The sequence below is a fragment of the Archocentrus centrarchus genome, chromosome 8 (genome assembly GCF_007364275.1).
Source record: "Archocentrus centrarchus isolate MPI-CPG fArcCen1 chromosome 8, fArcCen1, whole genome shotgun sequence".
In the NCBI taxonomy this organism is placed as follows: domain Eukaryota; kingdom Metazoa; phylum Chordata; class Actinopteri; order Cichliformes; family Cichlidae; genus Archocentrus; species Archocentrus centrarchus.
The window spans coordinates 30,065,367-30,090,236 of NC_044353.1; the positions used below are offsets into that span (position 1 = coordinate 30,065,367).

General features: G+C 40.5%; 1 protein-coding gene across 2 annotated transcripts; it reads left to right on the forward strand.

Moving 5' to 3' along the window:
* The first annotated feature begins 260 nt into the window (after nucleotides 1–260).
* Nucleotides 261–23,038, forward strand: slc1a9 (solute carrier family 1 member 9). 2 transcript variants are annotated; one of them, XM_030735282.1, is made up of 11 exons: nucleotides 261–397; nucleotides 7,078–7,236; nucleotides 8,001–8,153; nucleotides 10,306–10,562; nucleotides 11,795–11,900; nucleotides 12,011–12,137; nucleotides 13,787–14,020; nucleotides 14,778–14,972; nucleotides 18,672–18,806; nucleotides 18,958–19,396; nucleotides 20,259–23,038. In XM_030735282.1, the coding sequence occupies exons 2-11, from the start codon at nucleotides 7,083–7,085 to the stop codon at nucleotides 20,457–20,459; spliced, it is 2,001 nt and encodes a 666-aa protein (XP_030591142.1). In that variant the 5' UTR covers nucleotides 261–397; nucleotides 7,078–7,082; the 3' UTR covers nucleotides 20,460–23,038. The 2 variants fall into 2 exon arrangements, with proteins under 2 accessions (XP_030591142.1, XP_030591143.1); XM_030735283.1 differs by having other exon boundaries at nucleotides 19,354–19,396.
* Nucleotides 23,039–24,870: the final 1,832 nt, after the last annotated feature.

Below are 24,870 nucleotides of genomic sequence, written 5' to 3' on the forward strand. Positions count from 1 at the left end.
AATCACATTAAAACTGTTTTTCATATCTTTCTTCCATCTTGCTTGTGATCATTATCACTGCAAATTGCTACTTATCCTTTACTTTCCCCCAAAATGTAACTAAAGAGCTATAAAAGAAGCTTGTGATAGATACAGTCAATGAGGCTGAGTGAAGGAAGAGAGGGAGGAGAGGAGAGTGAGGGTGAGATGCAGTAGGGTGAGGTGGGGGAGGAGAGGGGCTCAGAGCATCAAGCTGTTGTATTAATCTGTAAATTTCCTCAGATGACGCAAAGACTGTGACTTCGCCTCCCATCCCCTCTTCTTCTTCTTCTTCTTCATCATCATCTCCACATCTCCTCTCTTCGTGTCTCTCCCGATGCCTCGCTCTCGTCGGATGGGAGACAGCAACACACAGCAGGTAAGCCTGGCGCCCCCTTTTCTACTCCACTCATTCACAGCTCATACATGCAGTAAATTTGCATCATTTGAAACATTCAGTGGCGTTTTTTTTTTGGGTTTTTTTGTTTGTTTTTTGGCATTTGTGATTATTGGGTGTTTATTTCCCAGAATGTGTCAGTGCCTCAGAGACATCAATGGTGCGTTTCATCTTTGTCTGCAAAGATTAATGAATGATATTTTAGATTAAAGAGCTCGGTTTTGGTGATTTTCAATTTTTCATCATGTGGGCCCTGTAATATTTTATCAGATACAATAAGAGGGAGAAGGATCAGAGTGCGATCTGAGAGATTCAAAGCTGGAATGAGAAGTTTCCAAAACGTCTGGCAGCCAAATGAGGAGATGGATTTACTGTACGAAGGGAAAGAGCTGTGTTAAATTCAGTCCTGCTGGAGTGAGGAGCGATAAAGAAATTGTGGTGACAGAGCAAAAAAAAAAAAAAAAGAAAAGAAAACACAGGAGAAAGAAGGAGAGCGAGAGGAGAAAAAGAGAGTTTATAAACTGCAGAGCTTTGCAAGGGTGAAGAGAGCAGATGTGATAGACAGTCTGTGCTTAAGGAGTTCAAACAACAGATTAATGCAGTCAGATTATCATCCGAGAGAGAGAGAGAGAGGGGAGGGGAGGGGAGTGTCTGTCTCTTTGACATGTGTTCACGCACACACATGCACACAAAAACTCAAGTCTTTTCTCTCATTTACACTCTACTGATTCTCACATCTTGGCAAAAAGCAAAACAAAAAAAGCACATTTCTTGGTTACATCTTCTTAGATGTTGGGATTTTCTTCATGTTACTGTATATAACTATTTGAGACATAAATGAACATCTGAACATCTTATTTTGAATATTTTGAACATCTTCAAAATATCTTTTCTCTTTAATCTAAAATATCATTCATTAATCTTTGCAGACAAAGATGAAACGCACCATTGATGTCTGGTTTAAGTACAGCACACTTCTGAAATGTTATCTGGAGCCTATCTGACGTACCTAATAAAATTCTACCAGTGATCTTAAACCTGCTTTAACTGAGATATGTTTCTGCATTAAAAGGAAATGGATTGGACAGCACTGATCAAATCCAAATCAGGTGCTGAGTCTGATTATCAAGCATTGAGAATTTCCTTGTTATTCACTGCCACACATTCGAGAGAAGGCATCTTGACCCACGTGTGCTCACATGCTTGTGCACACCTGATGTGGTCGACACTGACCTTCACTGACTGTAACCCCACTGCTGTTGCGATCTGGTAAAGTCATACACCAGGCATGTATTTGAAGGCAGTTGCACATATGCTGAAGGAGTTTGGTACGGCTCTGCTTTGAAGTGCTCGGACACTGGTGCTGTGTATCTGTCATCGCTGATATCTAGAATATGAGCGTCTGTCTCCTTCCTGAATGCATTCACTTTTATCTTACAACAATTTTAACTGAGACGAGCTAAAAAGAAATGTAATTTGTGAGGATTGCAGCTCATATTTTACAAGATAAATGACATATTTTCAATTTAAAGTTTGTTTTACATGACTTTCAAGGTTTTTCCAGGCTCAGAATAGGCCTCTGGGAGGTGGTTGAGGCTGGTTGTGCCCCAGGTTTCTTAGTTTCTTAGTATTAAAAGGGTGTTCTTCATCCCCACCATCGCCAAGTACTGCCTTGAGACAACCATTGTTATAAACTGGTGCTATGAAAGAAAAGTGAATTCAATTGTATTCAGTTGAAACACACAAGGTCATATAGATAAAAAATTACCTTACTTACATAAATCTGTGAATTTTCCTGTTTTTTTCTGGCCATTTGATAAATGAAAATGTTTCATATACTTGACTAAATGAAAGCCCACTTAACAAGTATTTTATTACAGCTCCTGGTGATTTTCCTTTGTGGAATGCAGGAAAATCCCAGAACCTGTTATTACAAAGGGAAAGAAGAAAGAAGAGGTCAAATGATGAGTTAAATATTTATTAGCTTAAAATATCTGCAATCTGTGCACTGACATACGCAGAACTAGTGCTAATAGGCTAGCACACCCAAATTTCCACATTTATTACTTATGTGATTGCAGCGTATCATATAGTTTATTGTGGTGCTGCATTGCATTGGTGCAGTGGCCTCATCTCCCTCTGCTGAACGAGGGTGGTGGAGGGGCGGGATGGGGATTATATCTCGATCCCTTTGCAAGGCTCACACCAAACAATCAACCATTGGAAATAATCCCCTGACACACCCGTATACACCCGCAGTTACAAACACACACACACACACACACACACAGTTCCCTAACCAGTAAAATACAGTGTGTAACATACACACATGGAGTCATAGAATCTATACTTGAAAACACAGTTTGTTGTTGTGTTTGTGAAAATGAACTCTTACCTTGATAAAAAAAAAAAAGACATTGATTTTGGTCAAATACAGCATTTGATGGGAATTCACTCTGTGTAGAAAGCAGTAGTGAAACAGGTGATTTAGTGGGGAATCAGTGCCATTGATTGGTTTACATGCCATCAGAAAATAATCCCATCTAGATGCAGAAGTTCTCTTACAGTGCATGTTAGTTCCCCATCAACCCACAGTGTATATAAAAACTGCATGGAACCTACGGTGCCATTTTCATGTGTTTATTCATTTAAAAAACAAATGTTTACAACAATATGTAGTGTAACTGCAATAACTTTATCCTGTAAAAGGACCAAATTGATTATTGATTATCAAATAAGTTGCCTAAGTGTAAATTCTTCTGTTAAGAACATCCACATCTGTTTGATCTCTTGTTTCAATGCCTATGATCAACTGGTTGGATTATTAATATGGAATACTATGGGTAGATAAGAGGAGGGGGGTTGATGAGTCTGCGACAGATGAACTGAGGTAGTTCTCTCATGTCTGCCTTGAATTGTATGTGCACCTTTTATCTAGAGCTGCTTGGGCTCACAGTAATCAAAGCCTCCTCTTTGGGGAGACTGACTCATTCCAGCATCGTGACACGTCGCCCTGGAAGCCATGACGATTAAGACGGTGTGTCGTAAGTGCATGACTGCATGTGAAGACTGATTGTGATGGTTGTCACGCGCTGCACAGGTCAGCACACATCAGACGGATGGCCACAGTGTTTACACTGAAGAACCTCATGTTTATTCAATTGCCATTACTCTGAAAGTCACTGTGGGAGGCTTTCTGTCCTGTGTCTGTATTTGGCACAGAGGGCATGTAAACAGCAGTGCTATCACTACTGTACCAACAGGGTTTAGTACTTCTTTTTTTCTTTTTGCTCTTGGCTCCGCTCACTTTGAAGTTCCTATTCTTTTACCGCTGTGCTCACCACTAACATGTGTTTCCAGAGCTCTTGCAAAGATTTAAAAGCATTCCGTCTTCAAAGGAATATGCCTCCTTGGCTGCAGCCTACCTGGCAGAGTAGTAATACCTGTGTCATGTTGTTCTTAAATCCTGGATTTAGTGTAAGCTGACTGGCCAAACTGAATCCACTGACTTGAATTGCTGCATTTTATTTGGGATGCTAAGCTGTAACATGATGTAACAGGCATATCATGCTTTGCACGGCTTTTGCTTTGTATTCTGTGTTGGGCTTTCCAGGCAAGATTTTAGAAACTTGAGGAGTCAAATTCAATCTTGCAACACTGTAAACAGTTTCTGTTTTCCTCTGTTTAACAGAGCCAGTAGGTCAGCCCAACTACAGCTAGTTCCTAGAGGCCAGCTACATTTTGTCTCGAGGCAGCACTGACATTTCCTGGAGCAGGAAAGTAATCTCTGTGTTGGGAAAGGAAGACAAATTTACAGAACAGCATCAGGCCCTTGAGGATGTCTTTGCAGCTTATACTCCTCACTGCCGCTCTCATCTCAGAGCACATGCTGTTGCTTTGTTTTTGGTTTTTTTCAAGGCCTCTATCAAGAAACCAAGGTTTAATATCCAGGCTTCACTACTGTAGAGGATCAGAGATATCCATATTCTCACAGTATTAGTCTTTTTCACATACAACTGGAGTTTACATTGGTCTGTAAAAACAGTAGTGACTTTACTCATTCATTTTCAGTTTTTGGTTTGATGTTATTCGCCTGCTGTGGTCATTTAAATCCACACATGGAGGGGCCAAGTGTCCTGAACGCTGAAGAAAATAAGAGGAAAAGACTTTCTCTTATTCGCATTTGTCTGTGTATATATATAAATAACCAAATTGCATGTCGTCAGCTGACATTACAATGTTCATGCTAAGAATGACATAAGGATTGAAAAGAGGATTTGTGAAGACTATTAAGAGGAACCCCCTCCCCCTCCTCTCCTCAGTACTCCATTCACCGAGGATTATATCTCTGATAATACTGGAAATCCAAAATTGTGCTTGGGCCAGTGACTGCTGCAGACTAGAAAGAGGCAGAGATATGGCCAGAGGGAGCAGGAGGTGAGAGCGTGGAGGGGAACCAGTAGGTAACATTTTTCGCGCTCCCCCTTGTTCACTGTGCTTTTGGTGAATGTATACGACTGTGTGCGTACTGCTGCTGCCATCTGCTAAATTGATGGATTATAATCATGTCTGATTGCAATTGTCTCACTGAGTCAGACTGTTTGTAAATGTGACACTCATACTTGTAACAGGGATTTGGCATGACTGCACAGCTCTCCAGATGTGTTTATATACGATTAATGTTGAGTGACGGTGATGCTGGGGTCTCGAAACGTGTAGTGTTATTGGACAGCAGACACTTTCTGCCTCAGTGACCGTTTTGATGGAGCGGACTCTGCTTTAGAGGGACCTTTGAAATGCACAGGAGCTCAGATAAATGAGGATTACTGGTTGGCATGTGTTTTTCGAAAAATTGGCTTTAATGTAACTGTTCAAAATGGTGAAAACATATTAAATGGCAGGGACATTTATTTTGTTTTCAGATAAATATACATATATGTCTTCTACATTTAGCTGAATTACTGTCTTTCTGATTTGCAATCACAGAAACAGCACATTTGGATTTCACATTATCACGTTACTTTTTTAAACAGTGCTATCCATGTGGTAGTCTTAAATACCTGCTGGATGCTATGCCATTAAGTTTCTACAGGCATTCACAGTCCCCAAAGGATGAGTCTTTGTGAACTAGAGATGTCATGTCATCATCTGTGACTACCCCAACCCTAACCCTAACTCCACCTGTGGGCGATTTTCTTTCTATTAATCTTCTCACAATCTTCTCGCAATCAAGAAGAAAGAGAAAATAATCATTCTAACTGACAAACATCTAAAACTATTAACATTTTCTCACCCCCCCAAAAAAATCAGTTTTGCCCTTCTCCAAAATCCAGGGTTAGGGTAATGGTATCACCTATGATGACAGGCCTCACAGGTTATTGACTTTGGTGATCCTCCTGCTTTCTTGTTAGCAACAGCGGTAGATAAAACTGTCATTTATCCAGCAAAATATTTGATGTGTCTGGGAACCTGCTGGCTAGTCAGCTGACTTTGCCTCTTGGGGCAACTTATGGTACTTCTGGGCTTCTGGTGATTCCAGGAAGTCCAAATAGCTGATAATGGATATCTGATTTAAGATGTCTTGCTTTATTTGCTGGTCATTGTTTACCAGTGCAAATGAATTTAAAGAACGCTAATAAAATGATGAAGTGTCATCAGATGATAGCTGATGGGGTCAAGATTACTTTTCAGTGAATTGTTTGCTCAGCATGGAGCCAAGGCCTGCTCAAATAGATCAACAGAATTCACGTTACAGGTGGGAAATAAGCGGAGAGCTGTGATGACCCGGCTTTCTTTTGTTTGCAACACTGATAGGTCAGACTTTCAGTGGATTGGCGGAAAATTTGCGTATACATTCAAGTTTCCCACACAGTGTACCCCAATTAGTCATAAAATGCCTTGAAAAGTGTCACATAGTCACATTTGTCCTTCATACGGTAAATTATTATAATTTTGTTTTTTGCTTTTCATCAGCACCATCAGAAATGTATTTTACCAAATACTTTAATGACTTAATACTTGCCAACAACAGCTGTGATGTATATGTGTCTATGATGCACATGTGATAATATTGCACATAACTAAATAATTGTTCTTTGTGTATTGTTTTGTACACTTCAGTGTGCATCGGCCTTCAGAGCATGTAATATAGCCAGGGGCCACATCCTAATACTTCCAGTGGGGTCATCCTTTGCCTCACTTTACCTCACTAATCAGCTAAATCTCTGTATTGTGTTGTATTTAGAGTCTGGCAGTTTAATCGTTTTCCATTTAAAGGAGGATGCACAGATTACATCTCTTGAGTTGTTTCTTCATGTCCTGTTTAGGCATCGCCTGCTGTGTTTGGATTGCCTGCAGTTATGCGTCTTTACCTCCATTTAGAACCTAAACCAAATATTCTCAGGACATTCCTGTTGTGTGAGCCTTAGGTGCTTCTGGTTTTCACTAATCCCCAACAAAAAACAGGGTCAGCCACCTCCACTGGTAAAGTGTGAAGTCTCACTAGTCAAAGGGAAAGAACAATCCAAACCTTACTGCAGAAAACAGCATTTATAGTCTGAGCTAATCAGCAATGCTATGAGATGCTGCAGATTGTTTTCCAAAGCTTTCCAAAGCATGCGGTCACCCATTTCTAAAACCCACCTTTCCCACTGTCTTCATAGACAGGATGACAAACCAACCGACAGCCAACCAGTCCAACACAAACAAGGAGAAGGAGAAAGAAGAAAATCAGCAAGATGACAACACAGAGATGGCATATAAAGACGCCGGCCACTGCAGCCGCAACACACACAACCTGCTGCTGGGACTTACTGTTATGGGTATGCATGAAAGAAAAGTTCGGGCTATGCCCTGATGAGGGCAAGAAATAACAGTCTTTTTTCCTTTTTTGCACATAGTTCAACACTCCAAATTCCCACGTTTTACTGAATGACTAGAGTTACATTTGAGGTTAGTTTTATTGTTAAAAAAAAAATTACCACACGCAAACCTAGATGTAAATACTCCAGGATTGTTTTCCCACAAGACATCTTGGGCTTGTTGTCGTCTTTGCTCTGCCACTGTAAACACTTTGGTATGTTTCTCCACAGCTGTGTGCTTTGTCAAAAAAGCCCAGCAGAGTTAAGAAGTGTGTTATTTTTGTCTGTAATTTGTCACTTAGATTTAAACCTTGATATGAACTCGTTTACATTACGGTAGATGGCTCTCATCAGTCAGAGATCTCTTACATCTTAGATGTTAAACACTGTGTTAGGGGCCCTCACAAAAAGGGTAATGAGTCTGCCGAAAGGTTACAAACTGGTGAGGGTCATTTCTGACATGACTAATATTACTACTGAGTTTTACATATTTGTGCCATATTTATTGTATTTTTAGCTAAATGTGCACATAAGGAAGTGTTTAGACATGCTTTTCAGCTTGTCTGGAATCTGAAACAATACCCTGTACTATTAAAGGACTCCTTGAGGCATGGAGACATTGTATGTCTTTTTAATGGTTTGAGAAATTAATGTAGACATAATTAGCTAAACAACTGCTGTGCAAGAACAAAACTTCATAATTAAATTTTTTTTCCTCTTCTCAGGTGTTGTCATGGGAGCAGTTTTCGGGATGACGCTGCGGTACCTGCAGGTGTCGGACAGTGCCGCCCTCACGATGGTTTCCTTTCCTGGAGAAATCCTCATGAGGATGCTGAAGATGCTCATCCTGCCTCTCATCATCTCCAGCCTTATCACAGGTGTGCCAGTTATATTTAGTGTTATATTGTTTATAGGGAAGTTAAAAAGTAACTGATTCTGTGTTTACACTATAATGGATGATTGTTCGATACACGTGATGTGGATTCTCTAAAATGTCCTTTGGGCCACACATTCATTGCCCCCAGAGGATGAATCCCAGTGATTCCAAATCTGGTTGTTTATTTTAGTATTTTAAAATTAAAACTTTGTACTCCTGGAACCAACAGCTATTTGAGAATGATGCTTAGGGGCTGAACATTAACTGTAATAAACTAAACATACGTGTTAACATGTTAACTGTAGAGAAGTTTAACATCAACAGGATTAATGCTCCTAAACTGCATCTGTAGCTCATGCAGTTTACAGGAACCTGGGAACACGTGAAATTTGTTTTATAAATGACAGAATTTATGAAAGAGGTTGATGTCGTCATTACGGGTTTTAAGCCTCAGTCCATATTTGAAAGGGTGGAGTCCTGTTAGACGTTAAGACTAGCAAATAACTCAATCAAGTTTGGTTAAGAAGGTGCATCCAAGACATACACTATATGGACAAAAGTACTGACGCACCCCTCTTATGGAACGCACCATAGGAGGTGTGACTCAGTACTTTTATCCATACACTATATGGACAAAAGTACTGAGTCACACCTCTTATGGTGCGTTCCATTTGAGGTTGGAATTTGGAATTTCTGAGTTTCCAACTCAAGTTAGATTTCCAAATCAGAAAATCAGAACAGCCCCACAAACATCAATTTAACAATCCAACATCTTGGTAGTGCACATAAATATTAATAAAACTATTAATAAAACTGTAAAACTTGTATTCTCTACTGCCACTGTTGTGTATTTGTATTTGTGGGGTGGGAGCTTAATTTTCCCAAGGGGCCGCATAAGAAACTGGGACTTTTTTTGAGGGCCGCGCCAATAAGTTGAACTCAATTCTGCTCACTGTTAATTTCATCTCTTTATAAGCTTATTAGTGCAGCCCTCTACAACAGTCCCAGTTTTTCATGTGGCCTCACTGGGGAAAATTAATTGCGCACCCAGGACTAGGCTTTGTCTGTGAATGTGCTGCAGTGGTGTTTTTGAGCACAAAAAATAAAGAAGCATTGCATTTGCCAAAGGTGCATGAATGGCAAAAGGAGCAAAACAGCATCATGTGATTGGCAGCTTTTCCAACTTTACTACTGCCCTTTAATAATAATAATAATAATAATATATATATATATATATATATATATATATATATATATATATATATATACATATATATATATATTTAAATAAAACTGCAGTAGCCGCGCAGTTTGCCTTTGCAAACATTTATGACTGAATTGAGGTGTGGTACTGTTATAGGATGCCACTGTTGCAAATTTCTTCCCTTGTAAATATTCCACGATGAACTGTAAGTGTTGTTATTGCAGTGTGGAAATATTTAGGAATAAGACAACTAACCAGTTACAGCCACCCGTGTCAGCATACGACTACAAGTAAAAGTGGCCTTTCCCTTAAATTTAAGGTTTAATAAAATTAAATAAAGGTATATATATATATATATATATATAAAATCACTCCCTGTATATTTGTCATTAAAAGGGCAATTTAACATGCAGCCCAAACCTGTCATTTGCACCTGTCTGTAAGCATTTTTATTTCTTTTTAACATGGAAGTCAATGTGTACTGACTCACCATTCGAGGAGCTGTCAGTTCTGTCACTTCCATGGCTGCATTAATTTTTCAGCCTGACACCACATACTGCTCACGCAAAACATTTACATTCTGAAAGTATTTTACTAAATACTCAGCATTAGTATGTTTGTTTGCTAAACAGTTTAAGTTAAATGTAAGGAGCACTTGGGTACTTAATGCATACAATTTGTCAAAGCAAGAGCCAGCTGTTTATCCAAAAACAATTTAATAGTTTGCACAAAAATGAATTCTTTTTAAAACAATCTCAAGGAAACCTGGAAGCTTGCAAGGGTCAAGCTTCCAGGTAAAGACACTTTTATTTCCTCTGTGCACACAGATTGTTTTAAATTTGAATTTATTTATTTGGTAGGGACAATGTACATTAATAAGCAATCTGTAAATGTGCCAGAATTAGCCAAATCTGTTCATCTGTTGTCCTCTGTTGCCTGTCTCTTGTAGGGCTTGCTGGTCTAGACGCCCGCTCCAGTGGCAGGATGGGTAGCCGAGCTATGGTGTACTACATGTCCACCACTGTAATCGCTGCCGTCCTCGGGGTGATCCTGGTGTTGGGGATCCACCCAGGGAACCCCAAACTGAGGGGAGGCCCCTCATCATCCTCAGCCACGAAAAACCAGGAAGTCAGCAGTCTCGACGCCTTCCTTGACCTGATTCGAAACCTCTTTCCTGAGAACCTAGTGCAAGCCTGCTTTCAACAGGTACCTTCCACATTCACATCTGCTGTTTCATTGCTCTGGCTCTTCTTGAAATATTTACCAGTATTGCTTTCCACTTCCTGTGTCAAAGTTGAAGGTAGGGCTGTAAAGTCCTGTTATGAAATTTGCATTATTCAACTTTAAGGTGAGAAAAGGTGGAGGAAAAATTGATAAATAAAGAATCCTATTTAATAAACATCTTGTGTTTATTTGTAAGATTATTTAAAATTGATTTAATTGTCAAGATAAAATTTGTCTTTGATTTGAATGGATGCTCACAAGTAAACATTGCCTAATTTTAATAGTTCACTAGTAACAAATCTGCAAAAAATATCATATTGGAAAGTCCTGCTTGTGTTCTGGGCCACATTTGAAGACATGAGCTTTTCTGGATAAAGTATTACTGAGCAGTTTGACAGAATGGAGGAAGTGCGCAGAGTTGCTAACAACTGGTGGTTCTCCAGAGAGGCTAGTTGTCCTCCAAACTTCATACACAGCAACTTTTACTGACCGAAAGAGGTTTGGTTAGAAACAGGCTAAGGTAGCTGAATGAGTAGCTTTTAGAGTATAATATCCATCCAAGATTTGACGACGGTCTTACATTTGTTGAGATGTGGTTTTGTCATTTGCTACTTCACTAAAACCATAATCATTGAACAAGATAATTGTAATTCTACATCTGTTATGGTCAGTTAGTACTAATGGTAGGGAGACGAGGCACAATTCAGGAAGCAGCTCCTGTTTTCTTGATCCAACAGCTTCCTGCTTCTGTCCACTCCTGTTTTTCTGCCATGCATGTTTGAATGATTAGAAGTAGTTGTCTGTGTTTGTCAAGGCAAGGGTCAGCAGTCTTCCTGCTACTGCTAATCTCTTTACATCTGCAAAGCCACATCCTTATTTAGCACAGTAAGGCATCTGCTGGTAAACCGGGAGCAATGCTGAGGATAAGATTCTTTCTTTTTTCTGTCTACATCTTTTTTTTTACTGCTTCTTTTGTTCATACTCATCAGGAATTCAATGAATTCATAAGCCCCCCCCCCCCAGCCTTTTTGTCTCCCTTTTCTTTCCCTTTGTTGTATTTATGATTCTCTCTTGCCTTTTCTTTAAACACAAATCAGAGTTTATCAAGCTGCTGCCAAAACTTTTGTTTGCTCACACACAATAGGACTTACAAAATCTGAGCACCCCAGTGCAAACCACAAAATAATCTGAATGTCGCCCTGTGCTCCCTTTAGGTTCAGACGGTGCTGAAAAAGGTGCCAGTCGCAGCAACAAACCAAACCGAACCCATATTAGTGAACAGGAAAAAACTGGAATACAAATGGGGCATGAATGTCCTCGGTGAGTTGATAACAGAGTTGATATTGCAAGAGGCTTGTGTTTTCCAGGTCCACAGTTCCACTCCTCTGCATGTTTCCACTGACATGCTACTTTGTGTTATTTTCATCAAGGTTTGATTGGCTTCTTCATCACCTTTGGGATCTGCATGGGTCGGATGGGCGAGCGCGGGAAGATCATGTGTGACTTCTTCAACATCCTCAATGAAATTATCATGACGATGGTGTCCATGATCATGTGGTCAGTGCCTTGTGTTCCCTGTTCATGTGTGTGTGTCTGTGTTTGAAAGTGTGCGCCTCTGTTTTTGCTCTTGTTGGCCAATGTCTGCGTTGCTTTGACATTCTGCAGATACCATATACAAAGGTCAGAGACAGTGATGGATAAGGCAGTGACTGTGTACTTGAGGCAAATTGTGGGAACAAGCAACAAGGTCGGACAGCGAAGACTGATAAGCAAAAAACCAAAGAGGAAGAGGGAGAAAGTGTGACAGTGAAGGACACTGACAGATGGAAAGAGAGAGAGGATTTCCCTGGGACATGCTGGAGTCTGTGGTATGTTGGGGAGTAGCGGGAGCCGGGGCCTTGAACAGTGTTGTGGGCTCCCAGGGGAGCCGGGGTGGAAGATCTCCAGAATGTAATGGATCCACTGACGGCAGAGGAGCCACTTGGCGGCAGAGCAGAAAGCAGATGCGGGCAGGAGGGATGTGGAAAGATGCGCGTGAGAGCAGTGCACGTCTTGACGCTTCGCAGGACCCTGGCAAGTGGCGCAGAGAAAGAGAGTGTAGTGGTACTCAGAGCAGGGATGGGAAAGGAAAGGAGGAGTAGAGTAGGCGGTTGGAAGAGAAACAGCAGGATGCTTGTCTTGCAGCTCCTCTAAGCCTCCTTTACATGTGCAGCTGGACACCAAAGGAACTGTATCATTGTTCGTATCACTCTCTCAGTATAAACAGATTACTCATGGGCTTATGGAGCAAGCCAAACACAGAATCCAGTGTATACAAAAACATGCATCGTACAAGGGGCAAATCTATCAAATCATATACAAGGCATACTGCACCAAACAACTGTCAGTGAATGCCAGCTGAACTGGGAGAATGTGTCGCCCTTGTGATGAGACTATGACTCGCTTTAATTCAAGTGTCCCAATAACTGCAGTCTGTTCATGAACAAGAACAACTGCAGTCCAAAGCTGGAAACCGGAGATACAAGCATGTGCCGCGTCCCCTTGCAGAGAAATGCACTTATCTGACAGTGACTAAAGATTGATGAGGTGTTGAAAATGTTGGCCTAACATAAAAAAAAAAAAACAGGGTGGTTTTAATTTATGAAAGGCTTTATAAAATTTATAGTCATGTCACCACAAGAATTGTCAGAACACAGTGCCACCATTTTTGCGGCATTGCGCTTTACTGTTTGGCTGTTGCTTTTAATTTGTTTTATATGTATAAATATAGTTAATGGTAAGAGGAAGCTTATAAGATATATTAGGGAATTAAGCGGTTGTCATGTACAAAAACAAAAAAAAATCATAAATACAAAAATTTAGGTCTGGCAGGTTGCTGGGCTCCCAATAGCAGACAGAAATGGTAAGTTCAATGACAAATAGCTTTAGAATAACAGTTGCTCTTGGTGGTTAAAGCCAGTTTATGGAAAAGTTTTCCAAACTTGGGACAATGTGGTACAATCATGTTTTCTTTTCACATTAATACACACATTTGTTCTTATACTAAGCCAAATTGTTTCTTTTTACCTTTGTGTGTGCATAAAAAGAATATTCATGTACATACAGATATGTAGTGTATACAAAATAGAGTGTAATGGAACATAAACCACAATCAGTTCCTTTCAAATAATTCCTGCTGGGATATTTGCTTCGAACTCTGTGTCCAGGTACTCTCCTGTTGGCATTGCCTCTCTGATTGCGGGAAAGATCGCGGCTATCGGTGACCTGGAGGTGGTGGCCAGGCAACTGGGCATGTACATGGTGACTGTCATTGTGGGTCTGGTGATCCACGGGGGCTTGATCCTACCTGCTATATTCTTTGCAATCACCAGAAAAAGCCCTTTTACTTTCTACTCTGGGATCTTCCAGGCATGGCTCACAGCTTTGGGAACTGCTAGCAGGTATGACAGCTTGAAGGAAGTGTATGTTTGGAAGTCCTCTGTTTGGGCATGTGTTAACACATGTGTGCCACATATTTCTTTTACAACACGTATTGCTCAGACAGCTGTTGTAGTTGCTGTGATTGATCGGCATAGCCTGCTAATCGCTTTCAGCTAGTTGGGTTAAATCTGAAAAGCCTGAAGGCAAAAGTCTGTATTTCTGTAACTGAACAGACAAATAAGGACAGCAGAGCCAAACCACAGACTATCATAGACAAGTCCGTGTCAGACAGATTCTGTGTTGTAAGTGTCTAAGCCTTCGGATTAGTTGTCACCAGCCAAACTGGCCCCACTGTATCCTGCCCGGCTTGGCTTGGCCCAGCCTGCCTGGGATTCGGCATCGCTGCTGAAACCAACTGTTATTTTGGCACATTACTGAGGCTTTAGTGAATATGGGTAATCCTATCAACGTTTTCTCTAATTATATTATGACCTGAGCTTAGCGGGGCTGGGAATCAAATTCCTTTAATTCACATGTTGGAGGATTGAAACAGTGGCCTACCCCAGCTGTTAGGACGAGGCTGTCAGCCGACTCAAATTACTCCTGCCTTTTTTTTTGTTGTCTCTTAGACTTCCTCCTCACCTCTCCACTTATGTCTTTCACCACCTGTCTGCCTATTTTATATCCTTCAGCAGACACTTTGCTCCTTTTCTGTGTACATCAGCACCTTTTTTTTTTCCTCTCTCACCCTCATGTGGGGCCTTCTTCTTCTTTCAGCGCAGGGACGTTGCCAGTCACCTTCCGCTGCCTGGAGGAAAATCTGAAGATTGATAAGCGTGTGACTCGTTTCGTGCTACCCATAGGTGCCACCATTAACATGGATGGCACTGCCTTGTACGAAGCTGTGGCAGCCATCTTTATTGCCCAAATGAATGACATCACCCTGGACGGTGGGCAGATCATCACTGTCAGGTAAACCACATGGTAGCTTGGCTCTAAGGAGTAACACCTCATGTTTTTTTCTGTTGTGTTATGTAACAGCGACTTCCCAGTTGTCATCATCAGAAGGCAGCGCAGAGCTTAAGCCCTTAATAGTTTCTTTACTTGGCTGCTTCCTTTACTTTTTATTTATAATGAAGTGCAATGACCTTCCAGAAGGTAATAAAAGCGAGCACCATTCCCATCTCATCCTTTTTATTTCTGCTGGATTTTCACCACATTCTTTAAGAGCAAAAGTAAAATAAATGTAAAGTTACTGTATATGCTTAAGTCAGTGGTAAATGACATTTTCTACCAGGCAGCAAGACAGCTGTATAATTGCTTTAAAGTGAATTACCTCTCTGCGATCAGTGTAGTGTTTTCATTCTGTACCTTATATTAATTCAGCAAAAGGTTAAGGTTATGAAGGCTATCCTTACAGAATCTCTCCCAGACAGCTACTGGTTTCCAGAACAAAAGCAAAGGAACATTCATCTACTATTTAACCAGAACTGGCAAAAAGGAATAATATTAGTAGAATAATAATAATAGTTTCAATATGTAAACTATGGACTTTTAACCAGGCCACACAGTGGTACAGTGGTTAGCACTGTGGCCTCACTCAAGAAAGTCCTGGATCTGCACCTCCCGGTCAGCTGGGGCCTTTCTGTGTAGAGTTTGCATGTTTTCCCTGTGCCTGCGTGGGTTTTCTCTAAGTGTTCCAACTTCCTTCCACTGTGTAAAGACCTGCATGTTAGGTTAATGGATTATTTGGAATTGGCTGTGGGTGTGAATGTGAGTGAGAATGCTTGCCTGTCTCTCTGTTTGCAGCACCGTGACGAACTGATGACCTGTGCAGGGTGTGTATGACCCCTAGATCAATGTCATCTAAGTCACCCACAACCCTAGTTGGATGTGTGGTTTAAAAGAGGATGGATGGACTTTTAAACAAAGTTTTCAGTATAAAAACACTCACATTTATTATTTCAGCACACACATGTTGTATTAAATACCAAAATCAAAACACTGACACAACATGAAATGCATACAAATTCATATAATTTATGTATTTATTTTAATTTTACATAAAATTTTAAATATGTGCTGATGTTGATGTGAAAAGTTTGATAATACTTAAACATAGATTCTTGTGACAAGCTGTGTGTTGTTTATACGATCAGCTGAGTGTGCTGGCTGATGGAAGGTCGTATGTTTAACCAGACCAAAGAGCACCTGGCGAAATTTACTCACATGCTGTGGCTGAAAACATACGAATTGTGGGGGTATGTATGTAAACATAAACTGTGGTACACCTTACACGGTTTTACTGTAAGTAGCCTCCATCACAGTCTAACTGCAGCAAAACAGGTTCTTTTTTGTTACTTTCCTAACAAGCATATAAGCAAACAATATCCCCCGAATGCAGCGTCAATCCACCTTTGATGTTTTCAGCCAGCACCTGCAAGCTTGTTTAAGAGGCTGCCTTTATGGCTGCACAGATACCTGCAAAAATTTCACTCATACAGATGTTTTAATGGGTGAATTAGTCATAGAGACCAAAACCATGTTTTGTATCAGGCTGTAAATGCATTTATTTCATTTCTAAATATGTGTATTTTAATGTGGGATTTGACTGATTAGAGGAACTGCCCTATTTGTCACATGGTATGACATCAGCATTTTCCTTGGCTGTCGCAACTGTTTGGGTGCAGCTGTTTTTAACTGCATGTATAAGTTGAACCTCGTGATTGCAGCAACGACATAAAACATAACCCTGATTGTCGGTATGCATTCACAAATGGGTACAGTGTAAACAAGATTTGGTGCACTTTGAAATGACTAGCATGTATTTAGGACTCTGTGTTATGAGGTATAAAAATAAATGCAGTGAGGAAGTAAAGAGATATTCATCGCCTGTTTCAGAGGTTTAAGCAGAACATTGGATCCAGTCTGCTTGGCTCAGACTCTGCTTGTTGTGGCCGCGGGTTACAAATGACGCTCAGCACTTTGAAGTTGTTTATTGTGTGTCTTTCATCAACGGCTGTTTACCACCAAATTCCAAAATCTAATTTTAAGAAAGTCCTGTATGGTTTTTGTGTCATGTGATGAAACTGTTCTGAAATAAAATCCATATGTGCTGCATAAATCTGCCCCACTTAATCTCCCGCTCGCAGCAGGGTGAGAATTAGCGCTGCAGTTTGTCAGACACAATTGAGATATAACTAATAACAGATGAATAGCTTCAGTATCCAAACTAGCTGGCCTGCACCCTCATGTGGTAACTGATCATTTTCTAATTGCAGACATGCCATGACAAGCAGCACTTTTTTTTTTTTCAGAGCCTTTAAAGTTTTAGATGAGGAAACATTTTTGTGTGTGGACAGAAGAACTGAGCGCTTTGCATTTTCAGAAACTGCTTTTTGAGCCAAATGTTACATGTTTGAAATGCATATGAATAAACTCATGTAAATCCCAGGTTTTCAGTGCAACAGAAAATTGGACTGTTCCGTGTATAGATTTTAGTGGGGTTGGGACAGATTAGGGTTTTGATTGATTGATTTTTTTTAATATGGTCAAATTATAAACATGTAAAACTAAAACTCACCGCCTGCTGCAATTTAAAGTCTTTAATTCTAAGTTAATTGTGCTGTTGGCAGTCTTTTGGCTGACTAAACACGCTGAATCGGCAGTGAAGGCCTGAATTGGTGAGTTCCATTATTAAATGTGGTTTCACATCAGCCTTTTCTGGTGTTTCAGCAGTTTTCACTCACAATGGTCTGGTTTCACATATGGATTTAATTTATTTCATTTTATTTTATTTTTTCCACAACATGTCACCTTTTGCATGTGTTATTAATTCATTTTGGCATTTTGCATCATTTTGCATTCTACAATTTTTGGCCAGTGTGCAGAAAACTATGACAAGGGTTCTGGCTGCATGCCATAAATTTACAATTTGCCAAGACCAAGGCAAAGAAAAGCATAGCTTTTTAGGCAGATACATTCATATGTTATCAGCTTGTATTCCAGGTGTATAATGATTTTTCAATATTCAGCATAGCATTGGTTAATCGAGAACCAAAATGAGTTAGTGAAATTCAAATTTGTTTACTTTCACCTGCCTGCACCATGTAACGTCAAACCACTTTGCAACCCACTTCCACCTCAGCTGTCGCTGATGTAACAGGTTTCATATCTGATGTCACTGACTGGTCTGTTCTGCTTCCTCTTTCCCAGAGACAGTTTCCAGAGAAGACGTTCATTAAACCTGTATTCTTTTCATTTCTGAAAGTGGGATTTTTCACATTCACGCATTCACAATCACATCGTCACATTCACTTTCAAAACATCAAGATAACGAATTGGAAAACTGCTCATTATGAGGCTTCATAACAGGATTTAACCAATAAGTGTTAAAGCCATTTAAATCAATGCAATGGTAAATCCATTCATGCATTCTGAAGTGCAGGGAGATCATGTCGCCATATATGGGAAAGACAGTCTTCATGTGACTACAGTGGTTCTCTTTCACTTTACACTGTAGCTACAAACCACTGTTCAAATGCATCTTTTAATGGATGCTTGACTGTGTGGTCTTTATTTTGGGGTTTTTTGAAACTCAATTAGTTATGCAACCAAATATTTATAATTGTAGTGATTTAAATATACCTTTTTCCCATCTCTTGTCTCCAGTATGACTGCCACACTGGCCAGTGTTGGAGCCGCCAGTATTCCCAGTGCTGGACTGGTAACCATGCTACTGATCCTGACAGCTGTTGGCCTGCCTACCCAGGACATCAGTTTGCTGATCGCTGTCGACTGGCTGCTGTGAGTCAGGTGTCTGATGAGCAGGCAATAAGAAATCACTGTTCTGCAATCCATATTAGGGCACTGACACTTGTGTGAGAGGTTGTTAAAATATTTGGTATTATTGAGCTCTCATTTCACTAGCTGACACTGATGCTCTTTGCTCACTCAGTGACCGAATGCGTACCTCCATCAATGTTGTTGGTGACTCATTCGGTGCCGGGATTGTGGATCACTTGTCAAAGACGGAGCTCGGCGAACTCGATGCGGCTGAAATGCAAATGCTCCCGCAAGAGGAGGAGCTCGAGTTTGTCCCTCCGCCACCAATCCTCACGGAAATGGACATGGTCGACCCGCTCAAACCGCCTGAGCTGCCACCTCGTTCCCCTCGCCCACCCAAACAAAACCACCACAGTCACATTCTCTCCCAGTCCCACTCCCTCACTTATTCACCATCCCGTTCTGTCCGATCTCCGTCACCACGCTCCATAAGTTCTCCCTCCCCACGTTCCGTCTGTTCCCACTCTCCTCGGCCTTTCCGCACTCATTCACCACGCCTCCTCCGCAGGACGGAGCCGGGATATTGTGCCCTGCCCAGCCATGACAATCAGGTATCTACTTTCTACTGCTTCTTCATGTATTTTTATTTACTTTGAAGATAAATGGTGATTACAGTAGAACACACGTTAGACACCTAAATCATGCAGTCCTTGTTATTTAACATAGAGTATGTTGAATATTACAAGTCAGTGTCCATGTTTTTTCTCTGATAAAACAGAGACAGCTGTAAGATTGAATAGCTTTTTTTCTTTGTAATTCTTCTCACTTTATATCCCATCATATCTTCTCAAATCTAGAAAAATCCCAAGAACCTGTACTTCACTAAATATCTGACTTAATCTTATTTGTGACAAAAAGCCAGTCAGGACTGTGTGAGCTAAATTTAAATTAAAGTGGAGTTATTATATTCATTTACAACTCTGTAGTTTTATTCTTGGACTCTACTAGAGCAGCTTTGCATGATTCACAATTGAAAATAATCCTTGTTTATCTTAAAATATGCCTTAATGCATCCCTTCAGTCATTGCTGTGGTAGACAGACTGTTTTAGCTCCCTTCAAGCCATCTTTCGTCTGATTGGCTCTCCCTCCCAGACGGAGGGTTTTAACAACAGGTGGGTGGGGTTTTTGTGGTCATAGCTGTAGCCAAGAGCAGAAAAAAAACAGATACTGAGCATTTAGAGCAATATGAAGCCTGAGCATTTGGCTCACAGGGATTATCTATATTGACATCATTACTTGAATCCTGTTTTCTGAGAAAACTTGTCATAGTGATGACTACGATAACTACAATGACTATGACCTGGCTTCACAAATCCTGGGAAAGACCTTTAACATTTAGCACGTTACATTTACGTGTGTTGGTCAGTCAGTGCAGGCTGCATGATCTCATTTCTGTCCCTCTCCACTCTCAGATTCCCACACTGCCTCGCTCCTACAGGGAGAGAGAGCGAGAGCGAGAGAGAGACAGGGAGCGGGAGCGACTGAGGCGAGAGAGTGAAACTGAGGAGGACGAGGAGAGGGAGAGGGTTCTGGGTGAAGTAAGCGATGGCGAGGAGAGCGATGACACAGCTTACGATCGGAGGCATGCCATCCCACCATGCGACCTACCGTGATTGGATTTTTCCACCAACATGCTTCACAGTCCATTTGTGTTCGTTTTACAGCCGGTTTCAACCACTTTCAGCTTCACTCTTCAGTGGAGGTATAGAGTGGGTTTCTAGCTGGCTGCACTGCAAATTTTTTAATGCACAGATCTTAGAATATTGTGATGAGAATATAGTGTAATACTCCTTGGAAGGCCCCTTAAACCAGGCCTGAGACTTTTGCTCTGTGGTTGAATGCTGAAAGGGTTTTTTCCTCCTCATCTTATCCATTCCTGTCTTGATTTATCATTTTCAGCTGAGACCCAACAAACTTAAAATGTTACCAGAGAATCTGAGTCTGCTCTTGATATCAAATAAGTTTGTAACACACGAACATAAATTTGTTTTGCTCAGTTCCCTTTGCTTTCCAGTCCGGAAGTTAAAAAAAGAAAGAAAGAAAGAAAAGTTTGACATTTTGAGGAAATATTTGCAGTGATGAAAAAATTATTCAACTTACATCTTTAACTGTAAATATATGTGGAGCCTCAGGTAGCAGTTAGTTAACAATGAGAAACATCTGGCCTGGTTCTCTTTCAAGGTCACAAAAACATTTACCAGCACCATTAAATCTCATTAATTAACATGTGATTTCTTTTTGTAATAAGTTTAAAAGCTGTCATTGCACAAATCCAGTGAAATTGTTTGCAATCCTTGGTGCATAATAAAATGATAATACAGAGGGATGAATAAATAGATTAATCACAAGCACTTAAGCACACACACATACAATCATCCTATAATTGTTACACAGCTCCTTTAGCAGTTTTTCAAAGCTCTGCTTACTGCACACCGAGATTTAGGCAGCATTCAGGGATAAAAACTGTTTTTTACTCTCTTTGTTTTAAGAGTTCTATATCTCTTAAAATGAGTCTCTCAGTGTGTTTCAGGCTTTTTTTAAGGCAGCATCAACTATACAGTTCTTGCAGTGAGGGGAGAGGGCAGCTAATGATCTTCTGAGCAGCGATGATGACTCTCTGGAGTGCTTTTCTGTCTGCAGCTGTGCAGCTGGCAAACAGTACGTCAAAATGCTCGCTACAAAGCAGCGATAGAAGGCTACCAGGAGCTTCTCAGAGAGTTGCTGCTTCTTGAGGAGTCTGAGAAAATACAGTCTCTGTTGGGCCTTCTTCACAAGCACTGTGCTGTTAGCACTCCAGGTGAGATCATCTTTGATTCTGACACTCAGGAACTTGGTCGGCCACCATCTCCACACAGTCCCCCCTGATGAACAGGGCCTGAATGCATACTTTGTTCCTCCTCCTGTAGTACTTATTTTTGTGGTGTTGAGAATTTAGTTGTTGTCCTTGCACCACCAAGATAGCCTCTCCACCTTGTCCCAGTAAGCAGAGTCTCACCCCACCCCACCCCAAGCTGATGGCTCGAGCTTCATATTTACTGTACATATAAATAAAGCATTCAATTCAATTCTGCGTTATTTTTATAGGTCCAAATCACAAAAGTCACCTCAAGGCAGTTTGTACTGCAAGATAAAGACCTTACTTTATTAGTGAGAAAACCTCAACAATCAGATGATTCCCTGTGAGCAAGCAATAGGCAACAGTGGGAAGGAAAAACTCTCTTTTAACAGGAAGACAACTCCAGCAGAACCAGGCTCAGGGAGGGGCAGCTATCAGCTGCAGCTGGATGGAAGATGAGTGGGTGGGTGGTGGGTATTATGGGAGAGAGTATACAAAATTTAATGACATGCAGCAGTGGTGTATAAACATGTGGGAAATGAAAAGAGGCTTCAGGGTCACCTGATCAAGCCCTTAACTATAACCTTTATCATAAAGGAAAGTAGATTTTTTTTCACAGGTGATACCTGCACATAAGTTTTTCAGGATATTATCCGTCGTGTCAGTCATTTAACATTCTGTAACCTGTCAGCTTTCTTCTCTAAAGTCTGTGTTAGAATACAGCAAGTAATTATTTGGGATGTGGGCGCCTCCTGCACGCTCTGCCACGGTGCTGCTCAAATTTAAACCAACATTTTTCCAGTGGTGAGAACCAAGCTGAAGCAGACTTTCTCCTGCTGTGTGCTACACTTGAATATGTCTAGCTGTTTTTATGTGTGGAAACAGCTAAGCGTATTGATCTTCTTATTTAACTCTCAGCAAGACGGCAAGTATTTTTCAAAATGTTGAACTATTCCTTTAAATAGTTTAAAGAAGACCAACACATACTTTACATCCAGCAGACAGTATTTTTGTACAATTCTCTACCTTCTTTTAACTCTTTACATTTCTGTCCTCAGCGCTCTTTTACCTGATTCCCTCTGACATCAGTCACTGTTGATGTTAATACTGTCCATATTATCTAGGGTTTGTATTTTCTTGTTGTGGTCTGGTGTGTGAAATGATTAATTTTAGGCCAGATGCTGTTTTAATTTTGTTGTTTGTTTATAATTCACTTGTTATTTTACTCATTATTTAACTGTATTAATTGCTGTAAAAATGTCTGTCCCACTGAACTGCCTTTCATTTCAAATTGAAGTTCATCAACTGCCTCCCTACATCCTTAAGTCTTAATTCAGAGTCACAGGTCCAGGTTGTGTGTATATTGTATGTAATAAAATCTTAGAGATTTATTTAAAGTAAGCTCACCTCGCCTGTGTTTTCTCTGCTGCTGAAGGAACTTGTGCAATCTGTGGGAGGATTTGCAGTCAAAAGGGGACACGCGTCAGTGTTTGTGACTAAAGACAGTGGAAAAATCCCGCAGACAAAGATATTACTGGATGGAAACGTTGCAACAGACACATAAGCAGAATGCACACATTGCACACGAGGCTGTGATGAGACAAAGACAGAGATACTAACACACTTAATCCTCTCAGGAACGAGTTAGCGATGGGCGAGGCAGAAGAGAGTGATGGATGGGAGAGGAATTGATGGGCGGCAGATGGCCAGAAAGACGTCAATCCTTTTCATTCTTCCCAGACAGCATAAGGGCTTTGTGGGTAATTGCAGGCAAGGCTGACGTTAGCTTTGGGACACGCCAGAGAGGAAAACTGAGCAAAGTGGTGAAACCCTGGACCTCTAAACTTGCGTTTAGGTTTGTTTAAATTCCGCATTTATCTTGATTGACCGGACGTTTCTGGCTGATGGTGTCCAAAGGAACTAATCTGCCCTGTGGCATGAGAGAGCTGCCCCTCAACACATGACATGGGGATATCATGTCGCACCATCTGAAGGGACAGGAGGGTCAGGAATTTAATCACTGCAGCTATCACTGTTCAGAGGGGCTTGTGTGAGAGTGTTGGGGGTTTGGAGGGTCACAAGGAGCATCATCTGCTCCTTTCTATTTTCTTTACTTCAGCTCAGTTTCAGCATAACATCAAGAAATCATTGGGGATTCATTTAGTGGATCTCTAAGTACAATAAAGACATATTAGATATAAATATAGCATAATTTGTTTTGATTTATAAGTGACATTTTCCATCTTCACAAATTAGACAAGTGGAGAAGTCCATTAAACAAGGAAGGAAGGAATGAACAGTCTTATAATGACTAACTAGTATTTAAAACTACGGGTGCCAAGACCTGTTCGTTATAATATTGCCAGAAATAATAAGAATATTCTTATTTCATTAATCAAAGCATGAATCTTGCAGTTGTTTTCACGGTTGATTAATCTGAAAAGCACCTGTCAGATTTCAAGTTTTCCAGAGCTCAAGGTGGAGTCTTTAAAGCCCCTGTTTATTCCCCACAGCGTAAAGTTTTGCAGTTTGAATTTAAAGCAGATTTCTGAAAAGCTGGAACTAGTCCTAGATTTTTTTTTTCTTGATTAAACAATCCATTAATAAACTATTTGTTTGAACTCTAAATTAATTAGTTTCCTTATATTTTTATATGACAACTACAACCTCTAGAGGACACAAGTGAAACTTCAGTACATTCACTTTCTGGTTAACTGAAATTCTAACTGACTTTACCTGCTAATTTTTCACACATGATAAAGGTAACAATGGTCGATTTTCTCTCTGACTCAAATAAAATCTTTTTGGGATAATGTAGAATAAAAGTAGAAGACTATAAACCATCTTTTATCACGCAGCATAAATAAAAAGTGATTATTTTAAACTGGAACATGTTACTCTGAAGTCTTTTATGTCCTGCTGTAAATCAAACTTACAAGAAGACGGAGTGAGAGGTCTGTACAGTGCTGCTGTGTTAAACCTCAGTCTGACACCTAGAGGCGGGATCGCTCATCACATGCATTCGTGTAGTGGAGCTCCACATCACCCACCAGCTCTGATTCAGAACATTTCTGAGATTTCACAACGTATTTGACCAGAAAAAAAGTAAAAGGACTTGAGTCACACTCCATGAAAAAAAAAAAAAAAAGCTACACATGCCTCGTGATGATTGTGAAAACGTGTTTAGA

Coding starts and splice junctions, on each gene's coding strand:
- slc1a9 (XM_030735282.1), top strand. CDS start 7,083: ATGACAAACCAACCGACAGCCAACCAGTCCAACACAAACAAGGAGAAG. Junction 14,021..14,777: donor GCTTTGGGAACTGCTAGCAG/GTATGACAGCTT, acceptor TTCTTCTTTCAG/CGCAGGGACGTTGCCAGTCA. Junction 19,397..20,258: donor TGCCCAGCCATGACAATCAG/GTATCTACTTTC, acceptor CTCCACTCTCAG/ATTCCCACACTGCCTCGCTC.